Genomic DNA, 15,356 nt, shown 5'->3' on the forward strand with positions numbered 1-15,356 from the left:
ATGTAAGGAGAACTATATCCTTCTCCTCTCTTCCTATATTTTCACATGACCACCTAGATTGATGGATTATGGGGATTAAAAGAAAAACTTTAATCTCCCAATTGCATTGAAATTGTATTAAGATGTCTACTTTTATTTTTTAGCCCCTAGAGGTCTTGTCTATTTATAGACGAGAATTGAGGGTCTAGAATAAGTTATTACAAGAGTTCCTCCCATCAAGATTATTTCCTAAAGAATCATACTTTAACATGAACTTATTTTCTATTAGTCAATAACCATAATTAGAATCTAATTATATCCATAATATATCTTATCTGATTAAATCGGACCACATAATCTAACACCACGGTCAATCCTCGAGATGAAAACTTTCTTTTTGAGTTAACAAGAACAGTAACCTTGGAAATCCAACGATGAATTCTCAAGACTTATCTATCACTAATGATGGTGAAATTAAACAAAGAACATTAGGTGTCAGTCATACTATAATGAGTTTCTATAGCTAACTTCATGGTTGAGTTAACAAAAATGAGATACAAAAATCAAGCATTGCTTCTTGATCCTAATCAAATCCATGAATAAGATAAACCGTAGAAATGAAGCAAATGAGCTTGCTATGACTTCTTAGCTGTTGATTTTCTCTGAGCGAGTACTGTGACTAAAGGAATCAGCAAAATTAGAACTTGGAGTAAAACCTTAGGATTTATCAATTATTTTTTTCACACATTAATTTTCTGATCGATTGGGCACCGTATCACCAATTAAGTGCCCAGATCCTAAGCCACAACCTTAAGTAAGAAAATTGATGATTATATTATTATATACGATGCGATGCGTATCTTTCAATATTACTTAGAAAATTTTTATGTGATCCGTAGGAGTATCATCATCGAATTCAAAAATTACAACGATACTAATTTGCAAGAAAACCTAGACTTATCTTCTTCTTTCTTCTTATTATTTATAAAATCACTATGAACGAACAAAATGAGAGAAGATTTATAATATCTCAAAAATTATCAAAAATAGAGGATTTAAGATAAATAATTATGAGAGTCTCTCATACAAGCTCATATCCTAATAAATCCTACCATAATTGTACCTCTTTATTATTGATCGATAACATTAATAATAAAAATCTAATCATATATATAATATATTTTACTTAATTAGATAGGGTCACATAATCTAACATTCTTCCACATAAACCATTAATTGGTAAAATATAAAAGAAATTTAAAATCAAAATAAATAAACATAAACTATTATTTTAAAATAAATTTATTTAATTGAATTCTAAATCTTTGAAAATTTATTTTACACGTGTATGAAATTTATAAAATATTCTAATAAGTTCAATAAACATAATAATATCACATTAAGTCTAACTATTAATACAAGCCATAATGATTATATGTTATCAATGTCATACTTCTTTCTATGTGTCATAATATTGTTAGCCCTTCTTAATATAGTCTAAAATAATTTCTATAATTTATATTGTTAATACAGTCCTATTCATACATGCAACTATAATATACAAATATATAAATATGAATAGGATAAAAAAATAAATAACTTTAATTCTATAAATAAGAATGTTAATTATAATATATACTCAAATATGCATCATCATATCTTCTATATGTTGATTATAAACCCAATAATGAGAATATGTTCTTTTAAACATCTAAGTTGTAAGTAAATGAATTAGTAATCAATAAAATAAATTTTAAGTTGTTAATTGATATTATTTATTTTTAGACTATTTTCTCTAACCATTAAGTATTTTATATCATAATATAAATAACTGTCAAAAAAATTGTTATTCTTAGATAAGAAAATTATTACGATATGTCATAGAGTATATTCAGTGACTTGACAAATGAGTCTGACTGGACTAAGTCATGAAATAAAATTTCATAGTAATAAAGCCTGATTAGTTATGTCACAACATATCACAAAATTAGCTTCTATTATTGATAATGTAATAATATATTATTTTATATTTTTCCTATAAATTACCCCTATAACTAATATAAATATAAAACATAAATTAAACTTTCTATTATCAAGATAATTTATAAAATCAATATCTGAAAATATCATTATTTTAAACTGATCTAATTTTATATACGTGAGCATATAATCTTTTATCCCTTTAGGTATCTTTTTTTTTTTTTGTAGTCTTTTAGTATTTTATTCCTAAGTAACTCTAATATATATTCATATATATTCAGTATTCTGATTGCAAAATTGATATATGGTATAATATAAACTTAAATATGTAATAAACTTCAACTACATATACATAATAAATATTTTTTTAAAATTATTTTAAAAATGCTTATTTTGATTAGAATTTTTTACATTGATCATTTACTGAAGAAGACTATATACTGATCTCTCCAAGACTCAATCAATATATATTTTTTATGATAATTCTAGTAATCTTTGAGATCTATCCCTGAATATCTCAATGCTAATAACATAATATGTCTCATTTATATCAATAATATCAAAATTCTTAGTGAAAATTTTCTTGATTCTATATAATAAATCAAGATCACTATCGGTAAGCAACATATTATCTATATATAAGACCAATATAATAAATTTATAATAAACTAAGATTACTATTAGTGAATAAAATATTATATATATAAGACCAATATAATAAAGTTGAATGAAATAATGGTATTAAGAAACTTTATATATGAAAAACTTGCTTAAAGTCTTAAATAGATTACCTAAATTTACATACCAAATTTTATATTTCTTTTATTTTCTTTACAAATCATTTAAGTTAATTCATATAAATTTAGATCTCCATCCAAAAAGCTTATTTTATATCTGTATGATATAACTCAAAATCATAATGAGTGTCATGATGATTCTTAACGAGTTTATTTAAAAAACTAAAGAAAATATCTCATTATGATCGATGCTAAAATATTTAACCATAAGTCTGATCATTATATTAGGTAATTCAACGAGATCTCAGATACCATTTTGGTTCATCGATTTTAATTGTTCTTTTATTGTAGCGTATCATTTTTCGTTACTTTCATAATTTATAAAAATAATGAGAGATCCTTTTAATTCTTATATTATAATCTGACTTTTGTAGATATACTAAATAATAATCAGAAATAGTAAGTCTTATTTTCCTTTGAGATCTTCTCAAAATGTTGATTGTGATTATTCTATAAGTTCATTAGTAACAAATTAAAATTTAAAATTTTCACTCTCATGATTTGTTATAATATAGAAATCTTATATAACCATATTCTCATATGGTAATAAAAACTATACCTCTTTAACTTTTTAGATAAATAATAAAATATATAAAAATAGTCATTAAATTTAATTTCTTTTCATATGATTTGAAGATCATTATCTTTATAGTATAATCTTAAATATATAAATATATCAAATTAAGTTTTGCTACTAGTCCATAACTCAAAATAAGTTAATAAAACTGACTTATTAGAAACTCTATTCAAGATATAAAATAGTTGTCTTTAAAGTTTCTCTTCAATGGTATAGAAGAATAACTTATCATGCTCCTAACCATATCTATAATAGTATGATTTTACCTTTCAGTAATTCGATTTTATTATGATATATATGATAATTTTAATATTTTATCTAATTATTTTTTGACTTTACTTATGTATACCTAATGGTGTTAATAACCTGAGACCTTGAATAGTTATATCTCAACAGGTAATATATAAGTTTGATAAAATATCTCTCTCTACTAAATAAGAAATATTGAATGATACGTTGATGCAAACATATATAATCTTAGAGAGTTTATGAAACTACGTTTCATTTCAATATTTGATTATAGGATATTTGTAAACTCAATATTCATATTAATTTCATACAAACCATCATACAAAATTTTAAAATTAACTTATATAGAATTATAAATATATTAAATTTATAACCATTAAAAGAGAAATAATATCATAATAATTCTAGATAAAGAAACTAAACTTTTAGAATCGTAAGAACATAACATGTATCCTTAATATTTATCAAATGAATCATTTCTAAGCACGCGATAAGTACTAACTATTATCACTTTTATTTTAAGATGATTTCCTAGACAATGAATATTTTATATTCTTTTGGTTCTCATATTAAAATAAGTCTCTATTATTGTTAACATAATTTAAAGCAATCAATCTACTAAGTATTAGAAAATGACTTCTATAATATTTGACTTGAACTTATATTTTTTTCCTGTTAAACCAAAACCTTATAGTTTTTTTTCACGTGACATTTCTTATCACAAAAGTAACACTTTATTATGAAGTTTTTCATTTTATGAGTTTATATAATATTTAAAAACTTGAATGATTTACGTTTTAATATTTTCTTTATTTTTACTTACTCCTTAAGTAGTATCCAAAATATTAGGAGTCTTTCCTCATTTAATCTTAATTCCTTTTAAATACATATACTAGTTAGCTTATTAAAAATTTATTTATCCTTAATTTTATTACACTAAATTTTAAATGAGTGAAACTAAGAAGAAATAGAATTAATAATAAATTATATGAGAAATGACTCAACTACATTCATGTCAAATATTCTTAAGCTTATAACTTTATCGACATACTAAGATTTAGTCAATTCTTTTATTAATATGTCAGCCAATGTTAGTAAATTTAAATTTATTTTTAAAATATTTTAATATATTCGTTGTAGTTTGTAATGAAACCTAAATATTATTATCAATTACTATAAAACTTAATCTTTTAAATTATTTTTTGATTATATATCTCAAGTATTTATTTTATAGAACTTTTAGTAGTAATGTGTATGCTTTTTCAAATAGTTTGATCAAGGTCTAATATACATAGTATAAATTGCATATACTTAAGCAATTTATAATAATTTAATCTAGAAATATAAGGACATTTATACAAATACAATGATAGAAGTATCATTATAATAAAATAATATTAATACTTTAAATTATTAATAAATATTAAATTATTAATATTATCTCTATTTCACTCCTGAATGAAATATTAATATTTATAGTATTCGAACAAAATTATTTATGGATAATTGATATCATCCTTATAGAATAATATTATTATCTTTAGATATATAACCCTGAACTATAAGGATATCTAAAACAGTATCATCCTACCACATTATATAATTATTCAAAATAGATTCTCCATTGAGATTATTTAAATATCCTAATTATGTATGTCATTATGAATTATATAATTTTAATATCATTTTAGACTAATTCCTTAATATAATTTTATAAGTTGTTGGCCTATGCCACTTTGGCGACTATAAAATTAATATAATAATAAAAAAATATTTTAGAATATCTTATAAATAATAAATTTTTTTATTATAATTCATATCTCATAAGCCTAATATCCCAAGCACAATCATAATAATTATCAAACATTAATCAATATAAAGAAAAACTCATATGATAACTGTAATAATAAATCATGTCCTTGTATGAAAAATAATAATTATTTTATAATTTCAAATATATATTGAAATAATCATATAAGTATCAAAAAATAATAATTAATTTTTTAACTATCACATATAAAATTTTATTATTATGGTTCAAAGATTTGGGATAATCATTCATCCAATTAGAGTTATCAAAATTAAAGTTGATCAAAGTAAAAAAAAAATCAAAATTTAACTTTCTTTGAATTCAATTAAAACTTGATTGATCAAATCTAAATCCAATCAAGCAATCAAAATACAATCATGATAACGTCCGATCAAAATATGATTAAAATAAATTGAATTAGTTTATTTATAAGTAAGGACATAAGTCATAAAATTTTTAATTTCTAAGGAGTAAAACTATAATTTTTCTTGGGATATATAATGAAAATTTTTAATTTCTTAAGGGCATAATTAGAAAGTAAATTTAAAGACATTGATTAGATTTTTTTAGGGGTAAAAATATTATATTAGTTAAAAAGGAAAGAAATCCTAAAACATCTCTCAACTGTCGTTGTCGAATTCCACCATGCTTGTCTCATCGACGATGCATAGTGTGCATCGCTTGTGATTGTCATGGCATCACCCACATCGTCACCCATTGTGGAGTCATCGCTTATAATGGGTTAGCGATACAACCCACCAACCATTGTCGTCGTTTCCTTTTTTATTGCTCAACCAATGGGAATCATGACTTATGAGGTCTAATTGATGTTGACTGCAGCAAGCAAACGTCACATCAGTAGTCATTGCAAGCAATAACACTGTTGCTGTAGCCGCATGCAACAAAGGTCGACCACCGCAAGATTATTACACCCCACGGTGCTTCTGTTGTGTTTGTAGCTATTGCCCATGACTAGACTGGTGACCACCAGAAGCCACCACCCTTAACAATTTTATCGCTAATAGATAGCCATCGAAAAGTGGTCCATCGATCAAACACCATGAATCTTGCATCGCTCACAAATAAATAATAGGATGAACTAGATTGAAAGCAGATCGACAATATAATTAAATCGTTCAAGCATCATAAATCAAAATCAGATAACACATTTTCACAAGTAAAGGGTACTAATAAACAAATCTAAATATAAAATGAATCTAAAATATTTTTAAGATATAAAGTATTTGATTTCAAAACATGGCTCTAAGCATAAAAATCATGATTATGCTATTATGTGAATAATTTTAATATTAAAAAATAAAATCAAATAATAGTAGATCAAATATACGATGCATACTTTTTTATGCTACTCAAAAAGCTTTTATTTAATCTATAGGTGCACCATCATCGGATCTGAAAGCTATAATGATATCGATCGGTAAAAAAAGCTAGACTCGTTTTCTCCTATCTTTCCATTCTTCATAAGATCACTACGAGCGACGAATTAAAGACAAAGAAAAAATAACAAAGTTGTTTCACCTCTAAGAGATCTTATCTTTTATAAAAGATATCTAATCTCTCGATAACTAATTTGATTGTTTTGTCCTTGTGTAATCTATCAATATCTTATTTTTTTTATAGACAAGAGTAGAGTCTCATCCATCAAGATTATCTTCTAAGAAATTCTATTATAACTAAATTTTTTTATTTATTATTAAATTATAATTATAATTAAAATCTAATATATTAAAGAGACAAGATCAATATAGGTACAAGTAGTTGCAGCGAATCTCTGAACCCTTCTCCACTCTTCAGAGGATGAATTGATGATGGTGAACAGTTGTAGCAGTTGGACAGACTGTACAGAATTGGTAGGAGATGCCAGAGATGCGAGAATGTGAAGAAAAGGATCATGAAACTTTCTACGGCTGTTGAACAGGTGAGCTTCGAATACAGATAACAACAACAATGGATGGATGGGATAAAAGAAAGAAGTAACAGTGATAATGCAGCAGAAACATGGCAGTACTAGAACCCAAGACCAATGTACGAGCTGAAGATGAATTCTAGGTGCACTTACTAAAGAACACAATCCAAGAATTCAATACGAGGCTCTCTCTTGAAGAGGAAGACTCCTAACTCTTAATATACTCAAAACCCTGTTCTTATTGTGACTATTATGAGCATATGAATCATTCTCCCTATTATCTTTTGACTTATTAATTAATATACTTTTATCGAGTCATCCGAAATAATTAGTACATTATTATATAACTAATAGGTCTTAATTATGTAATAATTTTTTGAAAAATTATTAATTAATGCCAGTTGTCTTGTTAGGACATATTTTAGAGATTACGATAAAGAAAGATTAAAATAAAATAAAAAAAGTAATTTGTCCTCATAATTCGCTCTTTTCAATTATCATTTATATCGAGCAGTCAATATTTAAATCATCGAGTTCGACGTAACCGATCCGCTCATGCACTAGTCGGACAATTTGGCATCCAATCTGACCATTCGCCGTTCGATTTCCGTTGATTGATTGACGATCCGTTCCCTTGATTGATTTGCCGTGCGAGACTTAAGGCGAATCGTGACCCTGCTTCCCGAATCCGACGTCTCCGACTAAAAGAGTTCACGACACCGATAAATGTAAATGTGGGAAGGCTGATAAAACAAGAAGCCCGTCTCCGCCGGCGCTCCACCCGCCGCTCGTCTGCCGCCGATCCGCCGCTCAGCGTAAGATCGTTTCTATTTCCTGTCCTCTCCTATGTCTCCTCCCCACCGCGGCAACTCCGGCAACGGCAGCCGGCAGCCGGCATCCGATCAACTTGTCTATCGTTCATTCCAGTGGCGTCGGCCACCACTGCATCACCGGAAGCAGTGGGTGTTAGACACCGCCCTCTGTCTTCCTATTTACCTAGCTGTCTTTCTTTCGAACCTCGCCCTCTCTTTTAGACTGTGAATCGCCCATTAACGACAGTAAAATTCTTGCGTTCCTTGTAGCTTCTTCGTTCCGGCGCTGGAGAGCAAATCTGGAGCACCAACTCTGACGTCGTGCTGTAAGCCTCAATTTCTTCAAAATTATTCGGTTTCTTTCTTACCTTTTGGGGAATCATTGAAGAATGTCTTCAGATGTGGATGACTTTTGTTTGTCTCTATTGGTTCGATCTTTGCACTCTTTAACTATTCGAGGAACGGATTTGCACTGATTTAGTGTTTATTAAGCTCATTTATGGGTTCTCATTCTAATTTTCTTTGTTCGTAACTTTCTCGTTGGTGTCTATCTCATAAATCTTTTCTCTTGACCCTCCTCAGAATTGATCTAAAAACTGGATCTTTCTGTAGTTTTAGTTTGAAACCTGCACTTAATCTTATAAACTTATACGGCTTTTTGCAGTTCTTTACTTTCTTTGTTTTGCCCCTTTCATGTTTGTTGCCTCTTGCAGCATGTCGTAAGGTTGGATTTCCCATTGTTGTCCATTCCTCTTGAACCTGATAGTGTTACAGTATACCGTATTGCCATGCTTTGCAGGATGGGGAAATTACCAGAGAGTTAAGTACCGAATCCTGACTAGAGATGTTGTGGTTGTGAAAGAACTAATTTTGGTCATGTTATTTGTAAAATAGAATGATAATGGAAGTAATATTGTGGAGCCTTCAAAACTGGCTAATGTACGAACATCTCAGATCGGAAAGGTGTGTGCCCAAGTACATTGTTACAAGATCATCGAGAAGCATTTTAGACATTCTAGTTTGATGGGGCTAGTTGTATCAAATGAAAGGCTAATATATTAGTGTACCAACTTCAAGCTGAAAATTCAATCTCTCTAGCATACAATTAATGTTTACATCTGAATCAAGCACTTGGCTTGATATAACCTAAATTTTTGAGAGATAGAAGCCCTAGGTCTGAATTCTAGGAGCCATTACGACTCTAATATTTTCCATTTTCCTTCTCTCTGTTTTCCTCCTGCTCAAAATCTCATTATCTTGACCTTAATATATATGCAGTTAGTTGCCTTCCTAAAATTTTAGTTAAGTTTATAAATAAATAATTACCATAGATCATAAGACAAAAGCCTTTGAAATAATTTTTTATTTTGGCCTTTCTTTCCCCTTAATTATCTAAATTGCCTCTGCAAATCCGTCAGAGCATCTTCTTGTAACCATCTCTCATGGTCCAATTGCACAGGGTTGACACTTGTTTGAGCATATTGTTGGAGTCTTAAGTAACAAACAAGAACGAGTATCTCAAAACTGACTAGAGATGTTGTGGTTGTGAAAGAACTAATTTTGGTCATGTTATTTGTAAAATAGAATGATAATGGAAGTAATATTGTGGAGCCTTCAAAACTGGCTAATGTACGAACATCTCAGATCGGAAAGGTGTGTGCCCAAGTACATTGTTACAAGATCATCGAGAAGCATTTTAGACATTCTAGTTTGATGGGGCTAGTTGTATCAAATGAAAGGCTAATATATTAGTGTACCAACTTCAAGCTGAAAATTCAATCTCTCTAGCATACAATTAATGTTTACATCTGAATCAAGCACTTGGCTTGATATAACCTAAAATTTTGAGAGATAGAAGCCCTAGGTCTGAATTCTAGGAGCCATTACGACTCTAATATTTTCCATTTTCCTTCTCTATGTTTTCCTCCTGCTCAAAATCTCATTATCTTGACCTTAATATATATGCAGTTAGTTGCCTTCCTGAAATTTTAGTTAAGTTTATAAATAAATAATTACCATAGATCATAAGACAAAAGCCTTTGAAATAATTTTTTATTTTGGCCTTTCTTTCCCCTTAATTATCTAAATTGCCTCTGCAAATCCGTCAGAGCATCTTCTTGTAACCACCTCTCATGGTCCAATTGCACAGGGTTGACACTTGTTTGAGCATATTGTTGGAGTCTTAAGTAACAAACAAGAACGAGTATCTCATGTAAAGTACAGGATGCCTTGGTTGCAGGTGTTCCTAGGCATGCAATACCACTGTTAGTATCAAGGATTAAATACCAATTTGTACCAAACACCATTTCTTTCTATTTACTAAACAAAAAATTCTTCTTCGCATGAGAACCTGATCTCTTGATCTTAGGTCTTCTCTAGATGAGGGAAAAGGACTGCTCGCTATTCTACCACGGTGTTACACTTTGAACATAATCATTTTTCTAGTCCGAGGAAATGGTCTGCATGGTTCTACCACCAGAATCTGTGTAATGCTTTGGACAAAATCCTTTTTCCTAGGTCAGGGAAAAGGACTGTATATTTCTTCTACCAGTATCTGTGATGATTTGGACACTAGTGATTGCTCTAAAGTTTCACATTTATCAAGGTGTTCTTTGTCTTACATTTTACTGATACCAACAATGCAACTTATTTTCTGTGTGTGTAGTATTTACCAGAATTTAAGATGATAACAAGGCAAGCAGCCAAAACATTGAGGAAATCTGGAGAATCTACATCAAATATTTTTAGTGCACTTCCTTTGTGCAAGCGTTCAAAGAGACTCAGAGCTAGCAAACAGACCAATTGCAGACATGATAAGAAGTTAGATAGTAACTTGTTTCAGTCTTTACTAGAGTGAGTTCCATATCCGTCAACTTTTATACATATTCTCGTTCAAACAACATAACTGAGTTGTTGTTTTTTTTTTTTATTTATATAGAGAATTATGGAGCAGGACTCCTGAACAAAGAAGAAGATCCTGTATATATCTTGACTGTTTATGGTTTTTTCTGTATAAGGATAAATTGACAAGAACAAAAGTGCTTAGCTGGATCAAAAAGAAGCAGATATTCTCAAAGAGATATATCTTTGTTCCCATTGTTTGTTGGTGAGTTTTCTCGCTCGTTGGTGTTTTTAAATTTTGTTAAAACACTATACTCTCTTGACTGATCCTAAATAACAGGAGCCATTGGAGCCTTCTTATCTTATGCCATTTTGGAGAAAAACGACAATCCAGGGCAAGAAAGCCATATATGCTTCTGCTAGATTCTCTACACAAGACAGATCCAAGGAGGCTAGAGCCAGACATCAGAAAGTTTGTTTTTTCTTCTAATTTGCTTCTTTATCAAATTACATAATTTTCTATGCATGAATTATGATGTGTTCCTCTATCTTCACTTTCAGGTTTGTGCTCGACATCTACAGATCAGAAGAAAGGGAAGAGAATGAAGACTTTCTATCTGAGATTCCTCTTTTAATTCCCAAGGTGGCCATGCCCCACTGACATCTTCCCTTTATGGTAGCTTCTTAATTATGAACAGCTGACAATTATTTGCAGGTGCCACAGCAAAAAAAAGGCGAAGAGTGTGGCATTTTTGTTTTATATTTCTTACACCTATTTATGCAAAACGTCCCAAGGAGTTACACAGAAGAGGGATGCCCTTGCTTTGTAAGTCTTAATTCCATATGAATATTCCTTATTTTGAATTACTGTAGGGATTATATGTCATTTCTGGATTTCTTTGTCTTTTGTCAGGTTAACGAGGACTGGTTTAAATTAGAAGAATTGGAGAGCTTCCACAATGAAATCCATTCAGCCTGGAAGTAGGGTTAATGCTTTATCAGCATATATCCAGTGTGCATAAGTTGCATCATATGGATTAGTCGGCCTGCATGAATGCCTTTTTTAAAATAGTTACATGAAGTTCATATATGATCGTGCTATTATGTTGTCCAACACAAAGAGCAGTTTTATACAAACAGCTTATTTGGTAAATTGTGGGTTTTGTGAGAGAACATAAAATAAAATAGTTCCAATCAGTACCACGCGAGCCTATATAGGTCCAGGGTTTCATGACTTAGGCTCCTAGGGAGAACTGCGAGTCCATCTTAGGTGCTTTATTTACTTGTGGAGCTTCGATGATCATAGGAGTATTGGAAATAGTTTGTTTTGTTCGTGACCACCACTGATATGGCATTCACTGAGATTATTTATTTGAGTTGTCAAACGATTGTATTTTGACCTGATAAACGTAATATTATGATCTTCTTCTAGGAGTAAAGGCCTCATGGAAGTGCAATGAGAGCAAGTATCAAGATTCGCTACCTTTGGCTTGTATCCACCTCTCTTTTCACTTTATTATTTCTGCTTTAGTGATATTAGAATGATGGGCACAGGACATTTCTAATTCATTTACTGTTGGCAGGTTTCCCGATGAAAACCTACGTGACACCGTTTTGAAGTGCATTTCAGTTACAAGCCTCGTTTAATGTCGTTAGTTGGTGAATTAGTGGGTTGAAATTTTGTTCGGCGATGAACTGATTGTAGCTTAATCTGGCCTTTGATCGCCATATTCAAACACTTCCATTCCTGTTCAGAAAAGTAGCCGCCATGGTAGAAATTTTGTGGGTTAAATACTGTAGGTACAAATTTAAGTGTTCATGTGATGGTTCTGCCAAACGCTGAAATTTCCTCTCATACTGTGGTCTGTAGAAGTTTTCGTGGCATGGAAGCCAAAGACACGGCAGAAGTAACTTATGAACATGGATCGAAGTCTGGATGTGTGTATGTGCATATATGATTCTGCCTTCCCATACAAATATGCAGGTAAGGTTGCGATTTTGTGTGTTGTTATGGTTACTTTTCCGGTCTCCTCGAGATCAGATTGAGATTTTTAATTCCATTTTTCGGTAGCAACAGGAAATGTAATTTCAGATATTGAAGCAATATCAAGTCTGTAATGCATGTATCAAAGCAGATGCTCCAAGAAATCGTTGGAAAAACACTATTTCTAGCAGAAGATAATTCCGTCTTTGTTCATTGTTAGGATGATCGAAGATGTTGCATTTACAACACTTATCATCTTAACGTGTGGCTGTTTTATTGTTCACCGGTCATTGAAGTTGAATCCATGTTATCCAATTCTCAAGCAACTTGGAAGAGAGATTAATTGTGAATGTACTTACCATGGCTTTATTTCCTTTGCAAAGATGGTTTACTGTGTCCCACGCAAACCTATAAGCATTTGCTCGCTGCACCACTTGGGAGTTTAACTACAGCGTAGAATTCAACTCATGGCTGGGAGAGAGATTTTGTCATTTCATTGGAACATTTACCAGATAAGTTTCTATCCCCACCAAACAACTTGTAATGTGATGTATCAACAAAAACAAAAGCCACCTCATTTAGGTTTTGTTGATCCATCCCAAAGCTTCACTTCACAGTATCACCAACACACACTCCATGATCTGGGAAGAAGGTGACATTGGGGAGGTGGGTAGAGTCATGTCAGTCAGGGTCAGACAAACCCATCTGAGACAATTCCAGAGATTCAGTGATACACTTGTCTTGTTCTTATTATCCATCAGCTTCAACTCTTTAGGTTGCTATGTCCTAATCAACAAATTAGGTTAGGCTTTTGGCACCCTAGTGTGGACCTGCAACCTTTGCATGAGTCTAGTAGACACTTTAAAGGATGAAATCATATCACCTAGAATTACAGTCTGATTTCTCATGAGAGTTTGATGAGGATTACAAAATTTGGATTATCACTTGCACCAAAACATAAAGTTGAATTAAGGTTACAATCATTGAATTGTGGTTACAAATCTAAACACATATATATAGTATTTGCATCCAAGATCTACTTAACATAAAAGATGGTAACAAGACAAGATCACTGCATCTACCTGCAATGTGGCATCAGTTAATTCTTTCTTATTAGAGACATCAGTATACCTGTGAATCCATGAGAAGCCACAAAAGTTCATGTGATGTGAGAGAAGACCTTTGGAAAAAGACCAGATTCTTATCCTTCTCTCTGTAGATGTCCCAACTCCAGTCTCTCATCTGTCTTACTTTATGTCATCCAACCCACACCCACATCCATTTAATTCCATATATCTAAGATATTGGAAGATAAAAAGTAAGGGTAGTAGTAATTCCTTCTCATGGGACTCCAATTTATCTGATTGCACTCACATCCAGTGCTGGACATGAGACATAAAGAGGGGACTTGAGACTTTCATCATAGTTCATCTGCCATTGAAAGAAAGAGAGGAGAAAGAAATGTGGCAGGCAGTGACCACACAGAATCCAGGATAGACAACAAGTAACATTTTGGCAGGCATTTAAAGTGGGAGTTTAACCTCATGTTTGTCTGACACTTTTTGAGTGCTTGTCATGTGCATCAGTGCCAGCAAACTCCACCTAATATGTAACCTAAAGGAATCATGTGAGACACTTCATCCCAATGGCAGATAGATATGGCCATGATTTGTCAGCTTACACAATCTTTTATCAACATCTGCCAGCAATTTAGGGGACTTTTGTCTATTTATCATCTCTAAGGCTGCTGCAGCCATGAAAGCATTTACTGATCCACCTCATGAAGATGTGACTTTTCATTTCCTGAGAGGCAAATAAACCCAATGAGGCTTTCCTTCTCCACCAAAACCAATTTGGTTTTTGTAAAAGGCTGTGTACTAACTGAGACAGTCACCATGGTTGGTGGGAGATCCTCAAACTGTGTCTTGTTCCTTTTGGATGTTTACTTTCCATCTATCAAAGATTTGGCAACAAAATTCAATGCATGGAGCCTTATGGTGCATCCAACCAAGCATTATGTTTGCTTTGCTCATTTTCTGGAAAGAGGTCTAAATGGTAGGTTATGAATTGTTTTAATTGTTGCATGAGGTGATTAGTTGAGTTAATTCAATTTTATTATTACTCTTCATTAAGAAAATATTGTCTCTATTGCTAACATTATGCATGTTTAGAATTGGTATAGAAACATTAATCATTATTTGTGTATAGTTTTTATTTATGTAAAGTATCTCTTAGTTAAATATTTACTATTTGTGTAAGTCATATAGTTATGTATTAGTCTTTTTTATTATCTTAGAATAAACAAATTAATTAATTGAAAAATTACTTAGAATGAGGTTATTCTTTACTAATTATCTTTATATTCCTACCTAACCTCTTCAAGGAAAAGAGGACTAACAT

At 30.9% G+C, this 15,356-nt stretch overlaps 1 protein-coding gene across 4 annotated transcripts; it reads left to right on the forward strand.

Moving 5' to 3' along the window:
• The first annotated feature begins 8,018 nt into the window (after positions 1-8,018).
• On the forward strand, positions 8,019-12,893 carry LOC135583944 (probable ubiquitin-like-specific protease 2A). 4 transcript variants are annotated; one of them, XR_010494712.1, is made up of 11 exons: positions 8,019-8,134; positions 8,402-8,457; positions 10,797-10,984; positions 11,070-11,237; positions 11,313-11,444; positions 11,534-11,615; positions 11,688-11,798; positions 11,886-11,953; positions 12,405-12,464; positions 12,556-12,743; positions 12,843-12,893. XR_010494712.1 is itself a non-coding variant. In XM_065141085.1 (11 exons), exons 4-10 carry the CDS (start codon positions 10,815-10,817, stop codon positions 12,430-12,432), a joined length of 759 nt encoding a protein of 252 aa, XP_064997157.1. In that variant the 5' UTR covers positions 8,019-8,134; positions 8,402-8,457; positions 8,845-8,950; positions 10,797-10,814; the 3' UTR covers positions 12,433-12,464; positions 12,556-12,893. The 4 variants fall into 4 exon arrangements, 3 of the variants coding, with proteins under 3 accessions (XP_064997157.1, XP_064997156.1, XP_064997158.1); XM_065141085.1 differs by adding an exon at positions 8,845-8,950 and having other exon boundaries at positions 12,556-12,893; XM_065141084.1 differs by having other exon boundaries at positions 12,556-12,893.
• Positions 12,894-15,356: the final 2,463 nt, after the last annotated feature.

This window comes from Musa acuminata, chromosome BXJ3-3 (assembly GCF_036884655.1).
Source record: "Musa acuminata AAA Group cultivar baxijiao chromosome BXJ3-3, Cavendish_Baxijiao_AAA, whole genome shotgun sequence".
In the NCBI taxonomy this organism is placed as follows: domain Eukaryota; kingdom Viridiplantae; phylum Streptophyta; class Magnoliopsida; order Zingiberales; family Musaceae; genus Musa; species Musa acuminata.

Bases quoted from the DNA above. Each gene is read 5' to 3' on its own strand.
- LOC135583944 (XM_065141085.1), top strand. From the start codon at position 10,815: ATGATAACAAGGCAAGCAGCCAAAACATTGAGGAAATCTGGAGAATCT. The intron at 10,985-11,069 runs GTGAGTTCCATA...TTATTTATATAG, and splicing joins TTGTTTCAGTCTTTACTAGA to AGAATTATGGAGCAGGACTC. The intron at 11,238-11,312 runs GTGAGTTTTCTC...CCTAAATAACAG, and splicing joins TTTGTTCCCATTGTTTGTTG to GAGCCATTGGAGCCTTCTTA.